Raw genomic sequence first — 26,592 nt, 5'->3', positions numbered from 1 at the left:
TATCAGGGGAAAATCGAGAGAAAGACAGTAACATTGGCATTGTAACATTGCAGATTGCCATAATCCCTCAAAGCTGACAATCGTGATACGGCTGTTGATGTTTGTGCCTCTAGGACAATGAATCATTTGTACAGTCATTTTCACTCCAGCAATTGGCTTGAACGCAGGTTATTGTGTTTCCGCAATGCCCCCCCCGACGTTCTTGAGCCAAGAGCAGGCGTGACAGTTTCCTGCAGCCAGCTCAGCGTGGATCAAGTTGTGACGTTGGCTGAATGAGAAAAGCCAGCGACGCCACGTCTTCGTCCGTTCCCCCGACACCGTGCTCACAGGTTCATCACACGAGGAGAACCTCAAACTGAAAACCCACCACTGATGAAACTGGCCATGTGTTCTCCGGTTCCTTCCGCAGAGGGAAGAAGCCGGTGCCGTGAGAGCCTTTCAGCACCCGCTGATTCAGTGCACATTTACTTGGGCCCCACTACACAGGTACCGCCTTGTGAGAAGGTTGGGAAACATGGCCATATTTCTGTTGTCGGGGGTCTAAGACCAGGATCTCAGTTCCAGCTGTGACAATGCATACTTGGCATGGAAGACGTTCCTGATACCCTGAGAAACAGAGCTGAGCGTTCTCACTATTCAGGCTCTGCTTGTGAACGTCATGACATTTCATGACTGTCAAGGTGTACCTTGATTTTGGCTTCAGGTGGGATATATTAGACGGGGGGGAGGGTGTCTTCTTTTTTACTCTCCTGACCTCCCAGACGTGCAACACACGAAGCACCAAGATATTGATGTGGATGATCAGTTACTTTTTTTGAGGTCCATTGTCATGCAGCATCAAAATAACGGCAGTAAAAAAAAAGCTACGCGTGTACTTACGGAGGTGACGGCTGCCGAGCTGCAACTGAGGAACTGGATAAAGCAGGCATGAGAAGACAGATGGACAGCAGCTAATATGCTAACAGAACGGACTATTAAAGGTAATATTGTATAAATGCTTAACACAGCAGCAGCGGCTGATTGCAGGGACGGTTATTTCCGCTTCATGTGACTTGCAATAATAAACTGAGGCGAGGAATTGACCTGGAATGATGTTTCGTCCATATGGCCCCCATGTTAAATTAATCAGACATTCCCATGAGTTAATATTATTGCTGGAAAATGTTAACAACATAATAGCCTGTTATTTCCACACCAGATTGAGAATATATAAATAAATAGCCAAGATTAATTACACATTTCCCCCTGAGCAGCGTGCTACCTGGCCACGTCAGTAATTGACAGTCCCCACAGCTAACATTGACTCAATGTATTATTGTTTCTTCGCCCGGCCTTGTGGTTGCTCAGTCAAATTGCTCACTCAACCATTTATTACATAAAAAATTAAGCAGGTCATTAATAATGTACAAGGATGAGTGCTTGAACTCCACGGCTGTGAGAAATTGTATTGGCTGGACAGAACCTGATTCGGGGTAAAAGTTGCTCACTCCAGTCAACAAAGCAATTGGTCAAGTCTAATGAAGCCGGACCTGGTGAGGATAATTACAACTGATGCATATAAAGTGCCAGATAAAGAGCCTCATGCATAAACTACATTGAGAGATCATTCAAACCAGCTGCCAGGCGTCACGATGAGGGACATTAAGCAGAAGTTTCAGCTCTATGGCAGCGGGGGTCACAGTACAATTACAACATTTGCTTCACAAATCTTTTGCAGCTCTCGTTTTTTCACGGCGTGAAATGAGACAACTGTAAACTGCACTCGGCCGCTACATCTTTACAGAAAATAAGCAGACGGAAACATTCCGGGTGTCTGTTTTCTACGTCGATACACCACCCGTGATGTCATTTCTCCATCGGTGACGAAGGGCAGAACCATAACATCATTTTCAAATGTTATGAATGCATTTAATGTTCTCAGTGACAGTCTGGCAGCGGAAACTGGTTCTGCTTGGTCCAAACTCAGTGTAAGCTGTGCTCTGACGTATGTCCCCCACCTGACAATCACGGGGACATTTTTCAAGACAATGTTGTGGTGATGTTGTGTCTCTAGCGTGTGCCTGGGCCGACCACGAACACGCGGGCCCCCCTACATGGGATGAGTTTGGGAAGAAAAGCATGGAGATGTCCACACAAGCGCATCATAGAATAACCTATTTCTTCTTTCTTCTCTTTGATGCAACGTGCACTTTGTGTCATGCATGCTTTGAACAAATGGAAAGATCTGATGGCTAATAAGATCCCAAGTGGGTTTTTTGAGCCTGTGGAGCATCTTTTGTTCAGCTGCAGGAATAGTTTACCAGACCTTCATTAAAAGCAATCAAACGATGCATCTGCCTCCTTTTGCCGTCGCCGTGGCCTGATGGCACGTGCCAACATCTGAGAGTCCTGCTGACTGCGTTCTTCTTCTTGTCTCGTCCAGCAGACCAAGAGCCGTCCAGCTGAGCTAATTGGACCCCCTGTCCACCTTTTGCTGACATTCGCGCTGCCTGCGAGCTCTAGACGGACACACGGGGGACACTAAAACCGCATGTCTTTGACGCGTTCGTTTTCACGGGGAAGCCAGTTAGGACGGGCTAATGACCACATCGGTCTCTGGGAGCTGAGAGCGTCTTTGGGGTCTTGTGACAGAACGGAGATATGGAAATTAGATTAAGAGAGAATAGACTTATTCCTCCTCCAAATGCCCCCTTCTGCCATTTGGTCACTGCGTTACACGTTGCTTTCTGGCATCTCGATGGCAGGTTTTTTAAATAACGCCTGTTTATCCTCTTCAAGACAGAAACTGGAAATTTGTATTTATTTGACTAGGTCATGAATATAACATGCATGAAGTCTAATTCCATGTCAATCTTGGTAATACATTCTCTATTTATATGCAAATGCACAGATATAGATATGCTGAAATCTGTTGCTCTGACAAGTTATACTGACCTACATTGAATAGAAATGTGATCACAAGCTACGAGCAGGACAGATTGAAAATGCAGCTGTAATGGAACTGTCTACACGGCTTAGATATAAGCTGTGTAGTCCGATGCACAGAACAGAGTGAAGCTATATCATGGGGTAAAGAATAGTTTATCGTCTTTAGGCTGCTGGTATAGTTTAGTAGTAGGAATCAATGATACCACGCTAGATACGTAGAAAAAGATATCAGATGAACAGACCAAGTTTAAACTCAATACCCGGTCTTTGTGAATCAGGACTCACCGGAACACGTTTTTACCCCGTTGTGACCGGATGACTTTATGCTTATCGCTGTCCCCTTGGACTTAAGATTTTACAACTGAAAGCAATAACATTTTAATGTGTCGGGCCTTCAATGCACATGTGAACCTGCAGATGATTAATGTACTTTTGTTGGTCCTTCTCTCAGTTTTGTTGCCAAGCCGCAGAAGGAGGTCTACACTAAACTGAGGCTTTCTTATGTTTCCCTGCATCCTCACAGACTCCATATTCCTAAGTCACAATTAGGCTCACATTTTATCCAATGCTAGTGAAACACCGGTTACTACCTGTTGATAACTAAATGAGGACCATGTGTTTATTGTCCACAACATGAGGCATGATTGCGGTTGCACATTCAAAGGTGTGAGTAGCAGTTTGTCACAGACTGCAGCGCCTCGGGCTCCCTAGTGGTCTTGTTACTGGTCCCAAAGGAGGTAGTGTGTCATCACGCCAAACCGACGCAATCCTCCACACTCCTTGAATCACGGCTGCAGCGCTTCCTTCAGACCTGTGAAGGTCAGAGGAAAAGCGTTATGTTCCAACTCCTGCAGAGAAGCAACATTAAAGCTTCACCCTCAAAGAGCCGAAGCTTCAAATGTCCAACGTCTCGCTGGCAGATGCAGCTTTTTTTTTTTTTTACCTGAATCCATGAGACAAATTCCCAGAATCAGCCACTTGAGTTCACGTAGAAAGACAGAACACGGTCTCTTTCTGCCACTTGGTGGACATGAGGGGTGCGTGTACACGCACACACCAACCTCATTCAAGTAAAATTAACACTTCACAAAAGATAGTCCAGAATATTTTTTTACTTAAAATGTGTACATACAACATGTCAATGTTACCCATGAAAATGTAAAAAACAAACAAAAAAAAACACTATGTTAAAACAAAATGTAAATGTGGCCAGTGTAAGAATATCATTAAAAAAGAAAGGAAACAAAGACTACCTGGTCACTTCACTTCTAAACACACATAAAACGGGGGCAAAAATACACACCGCGAATAAACACCTTCATCATCATCATTTTGACTTCTTTACCTTTAGCCCCACTGCAGCATTGTAATGCCATTTTTACAACACTGTTATTGGTTCACATGATTTCAGTGTAGAAAACTGGTTGGATAGTGTCACAATACAAAGACAGTCAAACGGATTTCTCATGCCACGGTGGTCAAGCATTTCATATCAACAATTCACATATTATCAAAGTGAGGATGTGTTGTGAGGAGGTCACTCGAGTTCCTTGAAGCGTGCAAACATGGCCTTGCGTACTGCTTGTTTGTAGGTGGTGTGGTCCCAGACGACAGGCTCTTTCTTTTTCTTCTGCTGGAAAAGTGCAATGAAAGGTTAAAAAAAAGAAAAGAAAAAGAGAAAACTAACAAAATCTCCACATTGAATGAAATAAAGAGGTCAACTCCTACCGGGACGGGTTCTGCTCCTAAACCAGGTCGATCACTGACTTTATTCATCTCCCTGAGCAACGAGAATAACCGGTGAAGCCCAAAAGGTTTTCGAGACACTTAAATGCTTTAATAGAAGTTAAAAACCCACCCACCTGGAGCTTCCAGCCCAGCTGTTATGATGCTGCGGCTGTTGTTGTTTCCTTCTTTTCGGTTCTGGTGACCTGGTAGGTTCTCTGGAAATCAACTGAGAAGAACACATTCCACCATCAAACTAACATTCCCTCGGCCCAGCTGCTCCTCCAAGCGGATTTTCACTTACTTCTTTTTCCTGGTTCTCCAGTGCCTCCAGCTCCTTCTTCGACCTCTTGATCTTCAGGTGGATCTCCATATTTTGCTGTTGAAAGAATACATCAGAGTATGAGAGGCTATATCCGCAGCGTCACGGTCAACTCTTTGAATGGAAGATGATCATTTGTACTTTGTGCAGGTCGGACAGCTGCTGGTGGCGGATGAGAGCGTCCTTGTTGGGGAACTGTCTCCTGCATAGCAGGCAGGCCATCTTCTTCCAGTCGGTCAGTTTGGTATCCGAGTCTTCGGACTGGCCACCCTGAATGCTTTTAGAGGCGTCCTCCTTGTCTTCTTCCACCTCTTCGTCACTTCCAGCTGCGTAGTCAGATGCCAGCAGACCCAGTGAGCCCATTGGACGCTGGGGAAGCAAACCGAGCAAACGTCAAAAATGTATCCAAATATATGAGTATGTAATCTGAATTATTCATTTAAAAAGTATTTATGCCACTTATGTAATGCAAAAGGAACTTGAGGGTTGTTACCTTTGACTTTTCATCTTTCTTAAGAGGCGCAAGCGGCTTCTTAAAAAGATCATCTGCACCGGATATCTAAGGATGTAAAACGAGAACGGGGCCAAAAAGATTTACTAGGTGAAAGAAACAAATCCATCTGCATTCATTGTAAAAAAAAAATTAGTTTAAAAAAGAACAACGCACAGACTAAATGCGGCAGTTGGAACCGAGTCTCTAACCTTCCTCTCAAAGACGGCGAAACCGGCGTCCGCCGTCTTGGACTGCCTCCTGTCGTCGTCCATGCCGCGCATCAGCAACGGGGACGAGGAACGAACGCCTTCCTTCTGGCGGTTCTGGATCTTTGCCCAGCGCTCCATATCTTTCATGATCTGCAAACGGCAACAAATGTCCAAACTCACTTTTTTTCCCCCAACACAGCTGCGTTTAAGGTTCGTTCGCACCGGTACTGTAAACAAAGTGCTACCTTGACAGCAGCGAGACTTCTGGGCTTCTCGCTGTCCTTGTCCTTTTTGGAGTCGTCGTCGTCTTTCCTCTCAGGAGCTGCTGATGAGGAAGCCGCCAGAGAATCCGCCGCAGAGCCGGCATCAGAGAGGGGAGGTGCTTCTGGATCTTCTGCGGCGTCTGGAGGGTCCAGTGCTTTCTTCATTTCCAGAGGAGCATCTGCGGCCGGGTTGGATAGAATGGCCTGATCTTCAGCGGTCATGATCATCGGTTGGCTCGCCGTAGGATTGCCTCCTGGAACTGGGATGTAGGTCTTTGATGCGGCATCCCAGTACATGTATTCTTGGGTTTGAGCATTGTAGAAGTACTGCACACAACAAGGAGGGAGAACTTAATGGCAAAAGGAATGATTTCAGACACATTCATTGTGGTTACAGATTGGGTCGTAACTGCAGCCTGTGTAGGAAACTATTTTCAAAACACATAAGAAGTCAGTCGCTAGCTGAATGTCAGTCTGCTAAGATTGTATATCTGAAAGCCGCACAAACACTTGTTGCGTCTGCTCATAGGCAGGAGAAAGCGCTGATCAATGTTGGATTCTCACTCTAGACGTCGGGTCGTAGTAGAGCGTCGTCTCAGGATCGTAGTAGAAGCCTGACGTGGAATCGTACAGGTAGTTGGTCATGTCTGGAATCTCGGAGCCTGGAAGAATCGTGACAAATAGATAAACATGCATGTTTGTACTCATTTGAAAAAGGTGCAAATGGGGTCCAATCCTGCCGGAGAAAAAGTGCATGGAGATGTAATTCCACGTTTCCCTGTCAAACATTCAGGAAGTTGTTTATCGGAGTGCAGCTACTAACACGAGTTGATAACTACGATGTCGTTACTACAGATGCAAAACAATAAACGCTTCCTGTAGATTCTGGATTGGACTGTTACCATAGACGTAGGGCTGCGATCCGTCTGCGGTGACCGCCAACCCAGCTGATTCTGCGGCCACCTGCGGTCCACCAGCCAGGTAAGACGGATCCACAGCGGCAGGATCCCCGTAGCTGACTCCCTACGAGGCGTCAAAAGGAGATGTACAGTTCGCCAAAGTGCTTTGAGGCAAACAGAGATTTGCATTTGGCTTCGTGATCTACCTGTCCAATGGCGAAGTCTGACGACAGGGGAGGATTACTGCCGCCAGATGTGAAATCAGCTGGTGGCAAAAGAAGCATTGGGTTTAGTAATTGTATTTAGTGCCCAGGGACCAAGATACCGGATTGGGGGCCTGAGTCCCACCTGGCAGTCCAGTGGGGGCACAAGCAGGTGGCTGCAGAAGCTGCAGGTGCTGTGGGGGCGGTTGGTACGGATGCTGATGATATGCAGGGAAAAAATAAAGCATCGAATTAAAACTACAGGTCGTCTTCTCCTTCTTAAAGCTCTGTAAAATAACACACGTGACACCACAACTTACCCCCAACATGCTCGCGTCCGGGGGGAACCCGAGGATGGAGCTGTTTGATTTATCAGAGTCTCTTCTGAAACTACAACAGGCGGATAGTCAGTCAGCAACCAATGAGATGGGATCTCTCTAGTGGACAAAGTGGATAAGGAAACCCTCGCATGGGGGGTGGACTTACTTTTGGTTCTTCAAAGGTTTTGCCACCTCTGCGTAAACTCGGACTCCATCGACATAGAGGGGTCTGGGTTTAGTGAGGAGCTCAACCAGGCGTGTCACTTGCTACGAAGGAAGACACAACGGTGAGTGCTGGCGAATCACCGGGATGCTGCGCAAAGAAGCCAATCACAAAACTCTGAATCAAAGAGGCAAACGCACACTGCGTGCATTCGCATTCGCGGTACCTCGTGGGAGTCCATGTCCACAAAGCAGAAACACTTGGCTCCCGGCGGCTTGGCCTTGACCAGGCGGACGTTTCGTTCATCCAGATACGCGAAGGGATCCAAGGCTTTCAGGATGGTCTCTACCGTGGTGGTGGGCTTGACGTTTTTTATTATCATGGCTGTAACAGTGACACAAGTGGAACGTTTGGTCTCGATTGTGAATCACGGCGCACGCCAACGCCCGAAGGTAAACAGCGCGATCGCGATCTCAACGCGACATACTTTTGCTGTCTTTGAAGACGGAGTCGGGTTGGTGTGAAGCGTGATGAGGGAGGTTGCGGTTGGCCCAAGACTCCGGCTGCTGATCCGTTTCCTGGAGTTGGAGCTGCTGGTCCACCTGCTGCTGCCAGGCCTCGGGGGTCAGGTCGGAGCTACGCTGCCACTGGCCGGGGGGCAATGGCTCCGGAGGGTCCTTGAGCTTGGACCCATCTAGGTTGGTCGTCAACTTTTCTAAAGGCTCATCTGGTCTGGGCAACGGGGGCTCCTGGAGTTGAGGTACTTTGGGATTTGGTTCCTAATTTGCAGACGGAGGAAAGTGGAGACACCGTCAATTGCGCTGTTCTGATGTCGTGCGTTTGCCGTCATGCAAAAAGTACAATTTCTCCATCCGAAATTTGTGGATTTAGTCCCCGACAGTAATTTAGTAATATTGTAGGAAATCTAATAATAATTTCCTATAAAATCAAGTGGAGAAAAAACAAAAACCTCCCCGGCTGTACTCACGTTAACACTCCTTTCACGCTCTTCCGGCTGTATGTACTTCATGGAGGCCGTTCTACTGCCAACCTTCAGGGACCCCTGGAAGAAGAACAGAGGGGGATCGGTCAGAATCGTACGACATCCGTGACTTATATTGAAATAATACCAATGACACCCAACATGCACTGTGGCAGGTTAAGCCCCCCCCCTCCTCACTGCTGAGGGCGAAACGGGCAAACACTTAAGGTAGTGAGCCAAAGCCCAGATTGAGCATCGTGCTTCTCACGGGCACTTTGACACTAGGCTAAATACTTTAGCGGAACTAGAATCTACGGCTAAATTATTTCAGTATCATCTGATCGGCAGATTATTTCGAACAATTGCACAAGAGATTATTTGGTTCAGAAAAATAAATGAATGAATTGTCAGATTGCCACGGTCAGACAATTTCCTAAAGCCCAGTGAAACATCTTCCAACTGCTGGTTTTATCCGACCAAAACACAAAAGATATGCAGTTTACTACAACAACAACAACAAGTGCATAAGATCCTAAATGCAGAAACTAGCTGCAGCAATTCGATTTGCTGAATAGGTGCCGGTAGCTGTCCAAAGCACAGTACTGAATAAAATTGACTAAGTAGTGCAGCGCAGTAGTAGAAGTGGAACCAGGTCAAATATACTAACCAGACTAAACCAGTGGAAGCACCCAATAAACAAGACTCCAAAACTGACACAAAAGCAGTTTCAAGGAGTTCATGGCACATCGGCAGCGCTACGCTAATTATCCATAATCATGCAGGTTGAACATCAAACACCCGTCAAAGGTTATTTTAAAAAAAATATCCAACTTGCACCAGATTTACCATTAAAAACCACACATTAAAGACGCACTGTAGAGCACAAAGCGGAACTCTTTACCATCCACGGTGGCTTCCAAGTGGCCATTTGAAGCAACGAAATGCGCCAACGTTAGCGAAGCCAAACAAACTGCTACACATTTCAGCGACAATTCCCCCGATCCCCGACTACGCCGAGCTACTGGGCTCCTCCACAGCTTCACACAGAAAATCAAAGCACAGCAATTCTTGCCAGTGTTCATCGTGTTAAGATGTGAAAATCAATTCACAGACTGCTCGAAGAAATTCAGGTGCGCGAAGTTCAGAAGGCCAGGAGATCAGGAGAAATCCATCAAGAGGACATGCAGCGTTGAGAAGAGAACGCGGCTGCAAGTGCTGCGAAGAGCTGAAAGAACTTCGCCAAAGAAGACAACGAGAGGCTTTAGGAGGTCGCATTGCTCATCGTGAAGAAAACCAAAACTGCCAAATAAACAAAAGCATTAGAAGAATAAAAATGGACTTGATGGTCCTAATGAAGAAGTGAGGGGATCCGCATAGTGCACAAAGCCCAATAAAGTCTCCATCAGGAGGAGGGAAATGTCACCTCAAATTCAACCTCAGTTGTGCTGAAGGAAAAGTCAGAGAAAACCCCGTGATTTCATCTTCTCGGATCGAAATGTGTGCCGATTCGTCGAGTAGGCGCGTGTCTGCTTCCCTGCGCGAGTCAAGACGGTAACCACGACTGTTCGGATTGGACATTCAGACGTGAACATCTGCACCAAACTCATCGAGAATTTATCAAACACATTTCACGAAGCACCAAAGATGTAAACCTCATAAAGGGTGCCGGAGGACTCTGTGACCTTGTGGGGCCCCAGCATTGCAAATCTAAATAAAATAGAAATACAATGTAGACCCATACATGCCAGAGAAAATTATACCAAAAACTGAGCACTAAAATATTATTTTTCAAGGTTACTTTTAAACACATAAAAAAAAAAAAAAGCTAATTCTTGCAAATGAGATAACAAACATCGCAGGAACCGTCGCAGCAACGATTCACGGGGCTAAACCTCCGCCGTTGGTGGACTCCACAGTGGATTCCTTCGTAACGTGTCGCTCTGGCTTACGTCGAGAGTGAAGGTGAAATACTTGCCCCTACAACCAGCTCCCTGCATTGTTTTAAGAAAGTCAGACTTGAAAGAGCCTCAAGCGGTCACTTCCTTTTATCCTCCTGGTTATCACGGAGAAATAACAACCGATGCGACGGTGGCTGGCAACGGCTCCTTTTTTATCATTCAAATCCACCCCCCCCCCCCAAATAACTGTATTTTTATGGTTAAATCCTTTCCAAGATTACGCCCCTTTGGGGTTAAAATTATAGGCAACGGTGTGAGGGAAACCTACTGCATTTCTGTGTACAGGTTAAAAAACAGGTAACCTGAAGTACTAGAATTTAACTAACTAAATTTAACCAGGACCAACTTCTGAGGGTTGAAATCATCTGCAAGGGTCACCAAAGGTCATCTTCTCCTTTACCAAACTAAGCGCACAGAGAAGTAAAAGCAACCCCTGCCCAGGATCTGTGTCCCCCGCCCCCGCCCCCCCTTCCCCTTTCGACTAAATGCCCTCTCAGCCCCTCATAATCCCGACGGGAGAGACGGCCTTCGTAGAGTGACGAGGATGGGCCACCTTGTTGGACTCCATGAAGTGGACTGCATCCTCGAGGTTTAAAAACTCCACATAGGCCGTATCGTAGCTGTAACCTGGGGACAGCATTTGAAATACAGATGGGTTTTTGTTAGTCAATGCCAGCAATGACAGTCACCCACTAAAACATGAAAAGACAGCAGTTGGTGAATACATCGAGATCGGCGTGAGCGAAATTATTCACCTCGACTTACATACATACCTCAGGGGGAAAACACACATTTTGTTTACGCTTTTGATCTAGTCAGTCTTGACTGACTGGTGTCACGCGAGTCGTTGTGTGTTATCAAAGCCCTTCGTGGCAGATATTCCAAACCAGTGGCAGTGAGTGATCACCATGGAGACACAGCGTTTACCAGGCTTTTTTTTTTCTTTTTTTTTAAATAAATAAAAATCACCCAATATCTTTCAGCGATGACCATTTTGATGCATCATGTAAAATTAACAGCATGAGACAGTATAAAATAAAGGCTTGGAATCATCCATGACCGTGATGATCCACTGTGGGAGACTCTAAAGCAGATGTTTGGATCAGCGGGATGAACGAGGCACTAACAAGACCGTCTCCATTTCAGGTTTGTGACGGTATTTTTCAGCTCTTTAAGTGGCACACAGACACATTCAATGAGTCACTTGCCACAGAATTTCTTTTTTAGTTTTTTTTTTTTTTTTTTTAGAACTGACACTCTCCGAAGCTCCTAATATATTGAATCCTCGGTAAATCCTCCGATTGTCACAAAGACCAGAAATCCTCAAACATGGAAAAGGACGGCGTAACAGAGCCCCCTCCCGCCCCCCCTCAGTCCCCACTGAGCGAGTTCTCACACACACACACACACACCGCCGACAACAAAAGCAACCAACAACGTGAAAAGAAAAGAGGCGAAGTTTCGAATGTCGTAAAAAAGCGAAAAGTCGTGGGACATGTTTGCGATCGACTGCCCCAAAACAGCTTCACAAAGGAACTTAGTTCTTACCTGGCATAACATTTTTGATTTTCATCCCCTGCATCGGCACGCCGTCCCGGACCGCGAAGGCGCCGAGGATCTGCAATAGAAGGAGTCAAAGTGGGTCAGTGGTTCGGCGGCTCTGTACGCCGACGGTCAGACACTTAAAGAGGCTTTTCTGTTTGATCGTTACCTGCTCCATTGTGGCAGTCTTTGGAATACCAATTATGGATATCGTATTGGAAACCTTGTCCTCCACTGACGCGTTTCTGTAATCCTGATCCTTTCGTGGGAATGTTGATCACAGTTCAGGTTACGAAACAGCCCAATGTGACGATGAATGCAAACACATTTAAACATTTAAACCAACTTAAAATGCACCTACCTGCGAACCGGACTCACTGAACTTCGAAGGGGTGACTGGTTTGGTCTCTTTGAGGAGTTTCTCCGGTGCTGGAAGTGCCTGGTGCTTGTAATCAAAAGCCCTCCCGGACCCCGTTCTGTAATCGATGTCCCTGTAGTCTTGGTCTCTCGTCTGTACAGGGCCGCTGCTTTGGAAATCACCCTCCGTCCCCATGGTTCCCCTCGCAGGCCCCTGATGCGGGAGATCTTTCAGCCCTTCAAAACAATCGTTTGGCTTCTGCATCACATGCGGAGGCAGATTCTTCTCTTGATGGAAAAGGAGCCGTTCGTCACAATTGGATTTGTTCGGCCTGTGCTTTGGGTTCCGGTCTCCGAGCCACGGCTCGCTCTCGTTTTCTCTCCCGAGGGGGCTGGCGAGGAGACCCATATCCGGGCGTGCGTGGTCTTGCGGAGCTTTGCTGGCGATTGAGGGAAGACCCATGGCAGGAAAGTGGTCCCCGTGAGGAAAGGCGACCTCTTTCCCCGGGAACTTGACAGGTGGCCTGTCCCTCTGCTGAAAGGACGGTGGATCTCTCACGTTCACATCTCGGCCAAAACCCGCAGGGAAGCCGGGTTTCGTTACATCGGCCATACCTTTACCAACTTCTAAGAGAGGAGTCTTGTCCTTTCGACGGTTCTTCCACTCCTCCGCAAGCGTCATCTCTTCGCCGCTTCGATAATCCATTAGGGGGCTCCCGCTGGCGTCTACGTATTCTCTCTCCCTGATGAGGTTTTGTGCACCCATAAACTCTGGTCTTTGAGGGCCAGCAACCGCGGGCATGTTTGATCTTGCCCTGTCCACTGGGGGAGCGTCACAGTTTCCAAAACGTATGGGAGATCGATCCCGGTCTCTAAATTCAGCCGGCGGACGATTTCTGAAATCCATGTCAGAATCGAAGCCACCTCTTGGGTTGAAAGGCGGCCCTCCTCTTCGGTCGGTGTCCATCGCTCTGCGTTCACGTGGCTGTAAGTCCATGTTATAGCCCTCAGAGTCATCGGTGCCTGGTTGGGGCCGGTCGCGCATGTCCCTAAAGCCGTCACTTCGCTCCATGGGAAACCCTCTTCTTCCATCAGTATTGGGATTGTTGAGCGGCGGCCCCTGGTATTGAAATGGCTCCCTGTCCCTCATGTCCATAAATCTGTTGTTGGGCTCCCGTGGCGGCATACCCCTCCCTCCCATGTCTAGCAAGTTCCTGCCTGGTCCTTGGAAACCAGAAGAATTCATCAGTTTGTCTCTGATAGAAATTTCATAATGTCTTCTCAGACTGAAGTCAGACTCCTCTCCGGCTCGGCAGAAATCTCGGTTTGGCTCTCTGTCTCTCATATCACGTTGGTCCATATCACGACCCCTCATGGGGGGTCCCTCCATCCTCCTCATGTCCATAGGGGACATGGGAGGCATATGTTGAGGTCTCGGGCCCATATGACCCATGGGACCCATGTTCATCCCATCTCTACCTCTATAATCAGGCATGGGACGATCTCTGCCGCCAAACCTCTCTCCACGATGATCACCACTGGAATAAATTAATATATTAATGTATATTTATTCATCAACATATTTGGCTACCTGTTTGTTTGAAAAAGCACATAAACCAAGAAACGCACATCGATGGAGCAATATAATGCAGAACATTTGATGCTGAATATGTCCACAGATATTCAATGCATCTGTTATACATACATACACATATAATATATACAGTACGGGTCAAAGGTTTGGACACATGTTTTATAATTTAAATGAATGAATATTTTTCCATATTTTACACAGATATATATATATATATGTAGAATCTGGAGAAGAAAAAAAAAATATATATATATATATATATTATATATGAGAATATTGAAAAATATTACATTTTATGAACTGTGTTGCATTTGTTGCACTATATTTCACTTCTTGGCAAAAAGCACATTCAACAGGCAGAACACAAAAAATTCACTTTAGTTCAAAAATGGTCTTAATAGCAAATAGAAATGATGGATGTTAGGTTTTAAATGATGAATGGTGCTCGTTTACCGGAAGGGTGGTCCTCCCCGTGGTCCTTGCCCTGGTCCATCCCACATGTTTGTAAATCAATAGCTTATCTGGAGGCAAAGAGAACAGGTTTGAATTCTTTTCGGACGGGTTGAATGCACCACTTCTGACTTCTAAACAACATGATCATGTAAAACTAATTATATGCACTAATAATGCAATGGCGTGTATGCTGGCGATGGCGTTATTCCCGTGCTTTAGTATCAGTGGCGATAGTTAATAAAAGATGGCTGCTTACGTCAGAAGCCGGAGCTCGTAACAGTGAACGGTGTGATTGCTAACGTCGGCCCGCTACTTTAATCTACCACAAGGCCTTCCCAATCTACGCCACAACATAAATAAATGCCATAGGTATCGGAAGTGACTGTACTTCAATAACTAAACTAACTCAATGTAACGATCGCGTTGTAATAACGAGGTTAGCACGATTAAATTAGCGCGCAAAAGACCATTATGACAAACGTTAGCCTATGGCAGGAGACCACTGACGGGCTGGAGCGGCCCGAGCTAACTGGGCTAAAATTGACGTTCGGAAGCCGGTTTCTCTGCGCTCGCTTGCAGCTGGGAGGCATTTGGTTATTCAATATCATCGAGTATATGTTGTTTTTGTAAGGTCTACCTTGCTTTTTCGTCGAGCGCAGGGTCAATATTGCACAGGATTATTGTTCAGGTTGTCGATGGCTTCCGCAAACTGACGACAATCGTCAAGTCGTCTTTTTCTTCTTCTTCTGTTGCTTTAGCGGGGATGAATCACTTTCTTCTTCTTTGTATCCCCGACATACTACAGAATTAAAATGCTGCCACCCGGCGGTTAAATAATGTAACTACTGTCGTATGCATGCCTCGAATTTGATGATATGTTTTTTAAATCATGTTTGTTCATGCAACAAACCATGAAAATAAGCACATATGCAGACCATTACTTTGGCTGTAAATTAACACATTATATCGGTAAATCAATAAAGAACCTGATTTGACATTCATCAAAGTACTATTTCTTTGGCACACCACAATGCTTTGATTTTGAGTAATATCACTTTTGAAGTATCGAGACATTTATTCCGTAACTCTGTTAAGAGGAAAAAGAGGACTCAACAACTTGAGAAAAAATGTCACAGTTCCAAGAAAATCAGTATTGCTCATTTTATTGATTCACAAGCGTGGTAGCAACTAGTTAGCTCAGCTAAATGTTGCTAAATATTCACGTAAATAAAAAAAACACAAAAGTTTACGATGCAAAAAATACGTACAGATACAGTATACGGACTCAGCTATAAACTCTGAAATGTTCTCATTACAAGGGACAACACAACAACAGGACAGCAAAACATTACTCCACACACAACACTCTACTTTTAGTTTTCTGTGTTTTAATTGTCTTGTCAAAAGTATCAATACAGCAGCGTGAAATTAAACAGAAGTGCAGCTAAAACGTTTTAAAGTTTTGAAACATTTCAGCACAGTACATTACTGCAACAAATATTAAGGCACTTTAACTTAAAATATACTTTCTTGTTGCCTTAAAATTGTAAGTTGACTGAAGTTGTACTGCACTGAAGATAAAACCGGTTCATTTGTCAATGTTTATTTGTCAAGTTGAATCCACTAATAAGTTACGAAATCAATTTTCATAATTAACATTTTTTATAATTAAATATGTATAACTTATGTTTTTTGTAGGGTAAACTTAAATACACATGAAAAGTGTTTTAATAATTAACACATTTTCAAACACTGATATGGTCAATTAATTAAATCTCTCAACTCATAATTTTAAGTCACAAACGCTGAAAAGTAGCAATTTGTCGCAACCAACAAACACACCTACAGTATATACAGCGAATTCACCAAATTACAATATGACTGTTTTTTTTAACAGATTTTCAAGGAAACAACAGAAGAACGACTTTGCCACCAGCTTTAAAAGGACTCGTACGCCATAAACAAGGGAGAGTGGAGAACATTATTCAAAGAGCAATCACTACAGAAGGCAGAATTGATGAAACGCATCGTACTATGAATTAACTCAGCAAAGTGTGGGGGGTTTGGCGAACAGCATAGACATGGTATCACGACGCCAAATATAGTGGCTGTACTGCACATGTGCTTGTTGGTTGGCGAGGGTCCCTCTTCGTGTATCTGTTTTGATGCCTAGTCTCCCTTTCCAGGGGGCAACATCTGGGGATCGTCTCTATTGCGCCGCGCCGGCGGCCGCTCTTCCTGCCCGGCCGCACTGGGCAAGCAGAGCGCAGAGGTGACGGTAGTCTGTGTGCCAGAGGGCTTTTCACCGAGAGCGGCCGTCATGCTGGCGGCGACGCCGACAGCAGCGCCGCCACCAGCCGGGGGAGCAGCGCCGGCGCTCGGTGCGTTGGGGTCGGCCGCAGCGACACCCGAGGCCCCGGAATCCCCCGGCTCAGAGGCCCGAAGTCTCTTCATGAGGGTGGTCACCCTGACCGCTTTCTGTGAGGGATAGAAAAGACAAAGGGTCGAATTTAGTGGGACCGCGCGACACACTTAACGGATGGATGATGGCGCACGCTCTGAGGACAGGTTCTGAATGAAATTAATAGCATTCTGATATAAATCAATACTCATACTTAATATTTTAGAGGGGTGGGGGCTTCAGTGAAAGTTTTAAAAACCTGTTTGAGACGGTGCCGCTTGAAGAATTGGGTCCTGATCATGAATATTCTTTCCTTACCTTCCATTTGGCTTTGGCAAAGTTCTTTTCTATTTGTGCACAAACGCCATCCTTGATGTTCTTGTCTGAGGCGGCGTTTCCAGAAATCCTGAGAGAAGCCACGATGGTATATTTCTTTACAGCATTTGGTTATATTTGTGGTTCCTGTATTACATAAGTCTTTTTCGGTGTGGCCATGTGTTCTGTATTGTCATTACGATCCTTACCATGCATGGGCGATCGCTTCCTGTGCAGTTAATCGCTGATCTTGGTCCACTTCCATCAACGATGCCACTAAGTTTTTAGCTGTGAGAAAATGAAATAAACAACACGGTTCAACACTGAGCATATCATCTATCAAATATAATAGCATTGATGTGCATTTCAATAAACAATCATCTCTTACCAGAATCCGAAATGTCATCCCAATATGGCGAATCAAACTCGTAGTCTCCCGACAAAATCTTTAGGAAAAGGTTCTTATCACGATCATCATCTTCATCGGCGTCATCATAGAAAGGAGGGTTTCCAGACAAACTATTGATTTGGCAGAATGACAGCAGTACAGTATAACGCACGCCTCCGATAAAGTCCCTTAAATCGCACGTTAGAGAATGACTGTCGCGTATTTGTGAGCACTTACAGAATGTACATGGTGACGCCTACGGCCCAACAGTCCACAGGCCGTCCGTATCTCTGCCTCCCGACCACCTCAGGAGCTGAGCAGCACAATGGAAACGTCTACACGCGTGTCAATTCCACTTAGGTAAAACTGCGTCATTGGTTCCGTCTTACTTACCGAGATATTCCGGGGTGCCACACGGGTCCTTTATGAGTCCGTTTTCAAGTTTTGCCAACTGGAAGTCACTGATAACAATTTTGGAGTGCTTCAAACGATTAAAGTACACCAGGTTCTCCAGCTGTATGAGTAAACAAACACAGGTTACTCCAAGTAGGACTTCATCAAGGAGTCCTTGTTATATATTTTACAATCTATAAGTTATATATACACATCACTAGTTTTTGCACGGGTAGAAATGCTGCTATTTCTCACTAGGTGTCAGCAGTGTAATGTACCTTAAGATTTCTGTGGACGATTTTCAGAGAGTGCAGGTACGCTACGGCTTCCAGCACCTGCCGCATGACGTTGCTGGTGTCCCTCTCCGAGTAGTACCCTTGATCCAAGATCCAGTCAAACACCTCTCTGCCCGTCGCCCTGGAGAGACGGCACATCCAAACCGTGGCGCATTTCGCTTAACGAACAGCAACGCGGGTGGAGAAGAACCCGAGCGCAACAGTCTGCGCCAACATTTATCTCAAGTGCCTCTGACAATACTCACAGCTCCAGAAAAACAAAGTACTCTTTCTTAGTTTCAAAAGCGTCAACCAGCTGGAGGATGTTGTGATGTTTTATCCTTCAAAAAGGCGGAAAAATGGGGGGAGGAGAATCGATTAGTGCAGGCAGTGTGTAGTACAAGTTGTCGAGCAATATGCAATATTGATGTTGAGCTTTTGGAGGAAACTCGGTTTTACTTTTGCTTTAACAACAAGAAAGAATAATCCTGATGGTGTGTGATTACGTCTCAGTGTTCCTCAAGAGTTCCTCCATCATCCATCACGTCACTTACATCTTTAAGATCATTATCTCATTCTTCGCAGCTTTCCTCACTTTCCTTCCATCCTTTTTGTGGAACTTTTTACAGGTGTACATCTTCAAGGTGTTCCTGTCCTTTGCCCGGAAAATCTCGCAAAACTCCTCTCTGTTAAAGTTAGGAAATAAGAAACACGTGTCATTTTCGTGGTCTTTATTCCCTCATCAGCAGTAAATCATGGATGTACTCACGATTTAACAATCTGTCCAAGGTCATATTTATCAGCCACCTCCGAGGGATTGTTGTAATCCTTCTTCTCCCCGAGCGTCAGACAACCAAATGGCATGGCAGCTCGTGCCCTACAGCCGGGGGACGTCCTGCCACAACACAACCTGTGTGTCAAAATGTGCCACGCGTTAAAATCCCGCGTGAACAGCAGAGCATCATTTTGCACCCGAGGGGGATCTGAACACGGGTGAGCGCCTGGATGGAGAAGCGGACGGAGCTCGATTGTGCGCTCATTACTGTTACAAATGTTACTGTAAGTGTGTTGCTGTGGCGAAAGAAAACAGAACAAATTGGTTTATACAGAAATACAATTGTTAATTAAAGGCAGTATTAGGAAAGGTAGAAAGTGTTGCTCGGGGAGAAGAAAAAAAATTGATGCGGTAAATGAGTGCACACAACGTTAGCGGGCGGTGAAGGTACGCGGCTATTTAGTTCTCGAAAAAGAAATGCGAGCAAACGTATGAGAGTAGTTACAAATGTGTAATTAAGCTGGTGGGAGCAAATCATTTCAAATTACCACCAGAGCAAACCAACAACAACAACAACAACATAAATAATATAATCATCCTCAGTGAACTCAGTCCGGCTGCCAGGCTTGTTTCTTTCCACTCTGCAGTGAGTCAGCTGCGTGCTGCTGCTGCTGCAGCATTTATTCATCTGTCTGCTTTCTGCAGGAAAGATATTCAAATAGATTTGACCCAGTATTGTTGCTGTAACTATTGTCTCCTCTTTTTCTTTTCTTTTTTTTTTATTGTGGAAGACTATTGAAATTTGAGATAGCTGTTAACTGTACAAATCTCGAGGAATAAAAGTGCATGGACAAAAGCAAGTAGGTTAAAGAGGAAGTTGTCATAATACTTCCTCATCAACTGACAGCAAATGGTTTGAAAATGAAGTCACAACAATATGAATTTCAATCTACTGAATGGTTGCCATGTTTAATACACAATATAATCAATCTAGTTTTAATGGCTAAACAATATGGCAAAAAGCTTGGAGATTTAATCTAATTTAAATATACACCATTGTTGATGCAAAAATAAAAATTGCTGTGAATCAGAGCTGCTTGCTGAATTGCAACGTTGCCCCCGATGGATTGATACAACCAGCAATCTTACTGTGAAAATCTTTGATGGTTGATTCATCTATAATGTCTCACTATATACTTCCTTTTATTCAACCACATCGTACTTATTACAAGAGGAAAACTGTGGTCTCTCTGCCTGCATAGCATACACGTCTGTATCTGAACACACTGCAGGATAAATCATTACATTCAAAATGACTAAATATAATAAAAGCCCAATAAATGATCCTTTAACACGTTTTATGCCAATTCCAAAGCCTAACTAAATCAATGAATCAATATATAACGAAACCATGCTGCATTTATTTCCCAATGAAAACTGGAGAACTATAGAACTTAGGGTGACATAACACTGGTTTATTTATAAGGAAGCTTGAACAATTAGGCCGTCAATCTTTCGAATGAACTTCTTAAGTAACTTTCTGATACATGTCTTTAGTAAATGCTCGTTGCAAGGGAACCATTTTGGTACAATTAACTGCAGAAATTTCAATAAGATTGATTTGAATCACCGCGGCTGCGCGTCCACCACTGACATTTCTTATTACTATCACTGGTGAAACAGAGCGCTCGCGTGAAATAGAGACCCACTTTTTTGGCAAGCATCACAGAAGAAAAGGCAGCCAGCACGGGAGAGTGGGAGTAGAACAATTCTGACTGAGGTGCTGTCTGGAGCCGCAGTCAACACCCCATCAGAGGCTTTAGCATCCATCTGCAGTACAACAGAGTGGTCTAATAAATACGAGGAAAGAAACGAGGTCTTTAAGACTGCACAAAGGGATGATCTGCATGTGCTGTAGCGCTGTTTGTTACTTGCAGGCAACAAAGTCTCATGGAGAAGATGTTGTGTTTCGTGAAGTCCTGTAGTTGCAGACAGTGTGCTACTGCCCACAGGGGGACTCATTAATCTATGATCCAGTCCTCTCAGATCTCCAGTGTGGACCTCATTAGAAAAAGGGGGACTTTGGGCAAATTGCTTGGTTATTAGCACTTAAGAGTGTCCGTTTCCACTGATGTTCCTTATTTTGGCCTCTTTATTCATACTAATTTAATGGACCGTATCCGTCTTTGATCAATATATAACAGGACAGAAAAATACAAGATGTTTCATTAATTTGGATACAATCTTATATGTTAATAACAGGTTATTGAAGTAGCTTTGCTACAGTGCTGCAGGTCTCTTTCTTCCCCCAGAGGCAGTTTCTTGGCATGAGTCTCTGTGTCAGTTGGTATTCAAGTTAAGTTAAATCATTAGACGTTACTGTAGTACCTCAACACGTTCATCGGACTGAGAGAAATAATCTGACATGCACTTTACCCTTTCCGTTATGAGAAACTGACAATCCATTAGTATAAACTATATGATGAAGAACATGCGAGAACTTGTTCCTCAAGGACCCGCATGTCGCACATCAACAGAAACGCTGCGTTAAACCTTAAATCTTCTGACAGAATAAATACACAAGATATGTTCTCAGTACGTCTCTAGAAGTACTTTCATCCATAAGTGCTCATCCCAACACCAGGATATTTTACTTGCATCTGATGCCAATTCCTCCGCCGGGCCACGTACGCACTGATCTCCACTGACGTTAATACTATTTGGATCATAACCAAAGAAGTAATTCAAGAGGAAAGTCCCCCCCTCCGTGTTCGTCTGTCGGTTAACACAGTTAGTTAGTATGATAAGCATTAAATTCTCCTTTACAAGAACCCTGCAAGCACAATACCCACACGCCCCCGCACGGGCTCCGGCTCTCGCCGAAATCCACACAACTGTGCCGTCTGGGTACCAGAATTATTTATTTTAATAATAAATGCTTCCCTCCCGTCTTCCGTGTTCAGGCCGATACAACCACGTAGATGATGCATGCGAGATGTGGAATTAATTCCACTACTCAGTTCCTTCTTTATCGTTCCTTAACGCTTCTATATTGTTTGTAAATGTATATTAAATTTACAGACTACATCAGATTGTGCCGATGTGAGGTCTTTGGGACAAAAGACCAAAATATATCCAACTCCCGACGACGTACAATACCCTGCGTGACAAGCAGAGTCAAGAGGTGAAGACTATTTAATGCAATCATCTCCTGATGAATTATCCCTTCACCTGTTCTGCAGAGTCCCGACTCTAAACCCAACACTGAGAATGAGAAGTCAGACCCCCACACACACACACACACACACACATTTCAAAGCATTCTTGGAGATAAAAGGCTTCTTTCCTTAGCCAAAATATTTTTAAAAAATGTAGGTAACACTGAAGTATTGCTGAATCAGGGTTCTTTTATCTTTGCCTTTTGAGAGATCTGAATGAAGTCTTCTTCACTAATGGGACTCTAAGTGCTCTTCTGAATTCAGACTGTCGCAAAGCTCGGCATTATGAAAACGTAGACGCGCCCGGAGGAGAGACAAAGCCCGAACAACGTGATCTAATTTGATAAAAACTCTTCTAGTGAGACTGGAACCGGATGTTCATACGGTTTAGGCTGTAGTCAAGAGATAGCTCAGAGATAGAGATGCAAATAATTAAAATATGAACGATAAATGGTTGCGTAATGTCATGTTTGCAGTTCATAACGTCATGATGGAATTCATTATTTTGTGACTCTTCTCATCCTGGTGTGGTTGTGATGCATGGCGTTGGGCCACAGACTGTTTTTGGCACTGAGACATTTACTAATCCCCACTATTAGATCCAACATCAACCATGTGGACGAGCACACCGGACTAAATGTCTCTCTTTTCCCATTTGATCAGGTGTTTCAGGTGGCTTGAAAGAGGCAATGAATCAAATATAAAACGCACACATTAATTGAGAGCAGAGTGACATTCATTTACTACAAATGATGTGATGCATGTTCTCTATTTGATGAAAAAAAAAAAAGCTTTTATTATTTAGCTGCTAGCTGGTGGGCTCCAGCGCCGTTGAGAAGCAAACTTGTGGCTTTTGCTCACCAGCAACACACGATGCGTTGGTAACAACGTTGTTATTTAGCTTTTGTAGAACTGCAGGTTTGCCGCTCGAAGTCGTGTCAGACGAGAGAGAGGATTGAACCTCTTCAAAGTGAGCGGCCTGGTGACCCGGGGCAGATGGTGGTTTGGGGGGGGGGGGGGAGGATGTCTGAGCCAGTTTGAGAAGCCTGTAATGCCTCATTTATGGCTTAAATGTCGCACTTTCTAGCTGTGAACACAAAGAACACATTCACACCTCAAATTTTCAAGGACATAATATCAGACTTGGGCAGAAGAAGAAAATTGTGTCCAAAAGAAAAAGAACGTTTTGATGAAGCGTGAGTCAGTCCTTCTTTGTGCTCGACTCCACCATTCATCTCTTCTCGGGCATCACTGGCTGATCTGACCAGTTTCTTCTGATGTTGTTTTGTTGCCATGGTCACCAAGTGCTACTGTATGCACCGTGGCACCGTCTGTGCCGAACAGCTCGCTGCGTACTCACAGACACTTCTGCCACTGGGTCCACTGATCTGAACTCAAACACAGAAAACCAAACAAAATCCGCAATGCGAACCAGAATAATAATAACGGATAATCGTTTTTTTGCATTTATTTTACCATACGTCTGAAAACCCGGTGTGGCCCAGCTATCTGATGGACACATGCGCTTATTAACTATGCGGCCCAATGACACACACGGATTACATTTAGTGTGATACCCTTTACGTAAACAAAAGGTTTGAAACTCCATTCAAATAAGACCTCCGTCAATGATGTCTTTCACTGTTTCTTGGAACAAACCATCATAAGGGGGAAGAGAAAAAATAGATAAGCGTGTGGCAGTTTACTATAAATCAGGGGTTATATCACCACAAGGTTACTTAAACATTCTAGATCTTGAATATTTCCAATAGTGTCTATAAACCTCCTGCAAAGGCTTTCCTGTTGTCAGTGGGCTGCAACGCGAGAGTCCTGCAGTGCAGCAGGCGTCCCAAACTTTTCACACAGTTTACATGCATGTTACACTATTAACGTGTCGCCAAGTGATTGATCCGTGTGCATTTTGCCCAATGCTAAAATTTGCAACGGAAGCAGCTCTTGCAAGGAATGACCTGGCATGACCTGGAGTGTGTCTCTCTTGGTTTGGTAAATTCAGAAGATAAAGGGCAGCTTCATATCCCGACATGTCGCAGCCTCCGCCGTCCGTTCCTTCTGGGCTTCGTTCACTAAATCACACGCTCTTTACGCGTGAAACGATGACAAAAAATAACGACTTAAGTGGCACAGACACCGCCGGACGCAACGTGAGCCGGAGAGGTGCCGCAGTCCGAGCGCACCGGCCGCATGCTTTATGTAAATCACACCGAGGACGGACTTGTTGGTGAGCAGAAATATGCGCAAACTTTGGCTTCGGCTGCAAAACAGGTGATTGCGGCGCGGCGCTGATGGCATTCGCTGCACTCCAGCAGATGCACAGTGTGTGTTACTGAAGCCCATTTGCGCATAGCACACGTTAGATTTGACGTTGCAGGAAGAAGAAAGAAAATCACGCGAATGTCACGTCTGATGTTCTGACCGAACATGTTTCCCTGTCGCAAAAGTTTTCCGAGCCGATCATTCGTCTTTCGTGTCCGCCGACCTCTGAACAAAATGAGGCTCACGTCACACGCTGGACATTGGTGTCCACGTTGGTGAATCAAAGATTACGCAAATGGTGTCCACTTACCTTCAACGAGGTGAACTGGCAATCACCAGCAATCTGATCTTTTAGTATCTTTCCTGCGGCGGCTTCACTTTTTCTTCCCCTGCTTTGACGGTCGGCGTGCTCGTGGAGAGGTTTAGGATCCTCGCGCATTTCCGACAGGTCCGCTTGTTCACGGCGAGTATTACGCGAACGTGCGATGGCAACAGCTGACCGCGCTGCAGGGAGGAGGGGAGGAGTGCGTGCGACGTGCGCCAATACACCGTGTGCGCGTGTGTGTGCGCGCGTGCGTGCGTGCGCAGGCCAGTGCAGCAAATGGTTTGACGAATAGTAACGTCATTTTAGCACTTTCCCCATTGAGCAGCGTTAAAAAGTTGTGTGTTTTCCTCAGAGTTGGAATTGGCTTCTATCGTTCTATCGCATCATAAGAGCGTCTTACCTCGCGTGTAAAGCAATCTGTGCTCATGAGTGTCTTTGTTTGCTACAGATTTTGCTGTGAACGGCGCAGTGGCGTTTTTATTATTTCGGTTATATTTGATTTAAGACAAATTATTGCATATTTCAAAATCAAAGTTAATTCAAGAAAGATGAAGAGATTCGCAAAGCAACTCCGGGGGCCGAGATTGACCTTAATGACTGCAAGTACGTTTTAGAAAAACACAGGAAAATGCAATATGTTGCAAAAACAAGTAAACTACCAACAAACAATGATTCAAAACGGTACTAAAATAAACTAAAGGCACTCTTTCTGGAGTTGAACTTAAACTTTAGCACAGAATATTATCATTCATGGACTGTGTGCCTTCTTCAGAGTTGCGCGACCTGCTCTTCCCAGGAGAGGTGGTGAAGTGAAGTAGAAACAACACCAACAACCTGCCACCTTTAACCTCTTCACCGGCGTGACACTGAGTGTATGTTAACATTTTACATACCAAAGCTGTTTTGTGTCTGTGAGTGATGCAGCTGAGCCGTTTTAAGAACTAAAACCAATCGAACCATCGGTGACACGTTTGCGATGATGTACAGGTATTTAGAGGCCATGCAGGTGTTTGAGCTGGTAGCCAGACTCTGTAGCACTGGCTTATGTAACACGAGTGGCTCTTCCTGAAATGAGTAATGCCGCTGAAAGGCCATTGGGATAACAGGAGAGTGGTGGAGCATCTTTAACCTACTCCCCACCTACCCACAAAAACACCTACTCGCTCTTCTCTGACTCCCGGTATCACACACCAGAACTCTGGCTGTCTTCGCAGTACAGGTTGTTCTGTATCCGAAATGTGCCCTGGATTCCCTTATAGCACGGCCATTATTTTAGAGCGGGAAGTTTATAATCCTCGGATCATCCGTTGGAGGATGGAGTCAATCAGTGGTGACATCTGACATGGGATCGGAGAGCTGAATGTTACGGGGGAAAGGGAATTTCTTTAAAGGTAAAAGTACACTTGGAAATTAAAGTATAAGTATAACCCCAGTGACGCTGTTGCTAAATTAGAAAGACATGAAATTATTTATTCACCAAAAGCAGTTAAGAAATGTGTAAATCAAAAATAGTGCTTAAATACACCCATTGGGAGACAAATATTATTTAGAGATTTAAGGATTTTATAAACTTCATTCTCATGTGTTCCAATGATCAGTCTTTTCACTTACAGCTAAATTGACTTTTACATCCGCAATTTTGGTGCACTGTCACTATAGTAACTGCCTCTCCAGAGACGGATGTTGCAGTGTTTAGTGCCATATGAAAAGAAGCTAGTAAATTATTTTGCCAATACATCTCACAGCAAGGATTCCTCCAGCAACTTTTAGGGCCATTTTAAAATATTTGAGATTTCAGGGGTAATGTAATGTTGATG

At 44.7% G+C, this 26,592-nt stretch overlaps 2 protein-coding genes across 4 annotated transcripts; both read right to left on the bottom strand.

The window, feature by feature from the left end:
• Nucleotides 1-4,025: 4,025 nt before the first annotated feature.
• On the bottom strand, nt 4,026-15,204 carry rbm6 (RNA binding motif protein 6). 2 transcript variants are annotated; one of them, XM_040204471.2, is made up of 23 exons: nt 15,049-15,204; nt 14,412-14,479; nt 12,369-13,902; nt 12,177-12,266; nt 12,014-12,083; nt 11,019-11,092; nt 8,514-8,588; nt 8,013-8,304; nt 7,752-7,909; nt 7,529-7,629; nt 7,363-7,432; nt 7,188-7,260; nt 7,046-7,104; nt 6,843-6,963; nt 6,505-6,602; nt 5,923-6,267; nt 5,678-5,827; nt 5,469-5,534; nt 5,117-5,344; nt 4,958-5,032; nt 4,791-4,882; nt 4,657-4,708; nt 4,026-4,561 (listed from the first exon to the last, which is right to left on the bottom strand). In XM_040204471.2, the coding sequence occupies exons 2-23, from the start codon at nt 14,456-14,458 to the stop codon at nt 4,466-4,468; spliced, it is 3,966 nt and encodes a 1,321-aa protein (XP_040060405.2). In that variant the 5' UTR covers nt 14,459-14,479; nt 15,049-15,204; the 3' UTR covers nt 4,026-4,465. The 2 variants fall into 2 exon arrangements, with proteins under 2 accessions (XP_040060405.2, XP_040060406.2); XM_040204472.2 differs by having other exon boundaries at nt 4,026-4,558.
• Nucleotides 15,205-15,558: 354 nt separating this feature from the next.
• LOC120835505 (caM kinase-like vesicle-associated protein) lies at nt 15,559-24,946 on the bottom strand. 2 transcript variants are annotated; one of them, XM_040204521.2, is made up of 11 exons: nt 24,761-24,946; nt 18,953-19,078; nt 18,738-18,869; nt 18,450-18,524; nt 18,187-18,325; nt 17,909-18,029; nt 17,753-17,828; nt 17,516-17,646; nt 17,337-17,415; nt 17,131-17,218; nt 15,559-16,889 (listed from the first exon to the last, which is right to left on the bottom strand). In XM_040204521.2, the coding sequence occupies exons 2-11, from the start codon at nt 19,045-19,047 to the stop codon at nt 16,581-16,583; spliced, it is 1,245 nt and encodes a 414-aa protein (XP_040060455.1). In that variant the 5' UTR covers nt 19,048-19,078; nt 24,761-24,946; the 3' UTR covers nt 15,559-16,580. The 2 variants fall into 2 exon arrangements, with proteins under 2 accessions (XP_040060455.1, XP_040060454.1); XM_040204520.2 differs by having other exon boundaries at nt 18,953-19,093; nt 24,761-24,903.
• Nucleotides 24,947-26,592: the final 1,646 nt, after the last annotated feature.

The sequence above is a fragment of the Gasterosteus aculeatus genome, chromosome 17, assembly GCF_964276395.1.
Source record: "Gasterosteus aculeatus chromosome 17, fGasAcu3.hap1.1, whole genome shotgun sequence".
In the NCBI taxonomy this organism is placed as follows: Eukaryota; Metazoa; Chordata; class Actinopteri; order Perciformes; family Gasterosteidae; genus Gasterosteus; species Gasterosteus aculeatus.
Note: the sequence above shows the minus strand (reverse complement) of the source record. Positions and strands in the feature narration are given on the sequence as shown.

What these genes read in the sequence shown, in the direction of transcription:
- rbm6 (XM_040204471.2), bottom strand. Translation starts at nt 14,458, where the DNA reads ATGTGGGATGGACCAGGGCAAGGACCACGGGGAGGACCACCCTTCCG. An exon ending in CGGACGCGAGCATGTTGGGG is followed by an intron (nt 7,261 to 7,362) that starts GTAAGTTGTGGT and finishes GCATATCATCAG; the next exon opens with CATCCGTACCAACCGCCCCC. An exon ending in TCGCCGTCTTTGAGAGGAAG is followed by an intron (nt 5,535 to 5,677) that starts GTTAGAGACTCG and finishes TTACATCCTTAG; the next exon opens with ATATCCGGTGCAGATGATCT.
- LOC120835505 (XM_040204521.2), bottom strand. Translation starts at nt 19,047, where the DNA reads ATGCCATTTGGTTGTCTGACGCTCGGGGAGAAGAAGGATTACAACAAT. An exon ending in TACTTTGTTTTTCTGGAGCT is followed by an intron (nt 18,326 to 18,449) that starts GTGAGTATTGTC and finishes CCGTCTCTCCAG; the next exon opens with GGCGACGGGCAGAGAGGTGT. An exon ending in TGGCACCCCGGAATATCTCG is followed by an intron (nt 17,829 to 17,908) that starts GTAAGTAAGACG and finishes TGTGCTGCTCAG; the next exon opens with CTCCTGAGGTGGTCGGGAGG.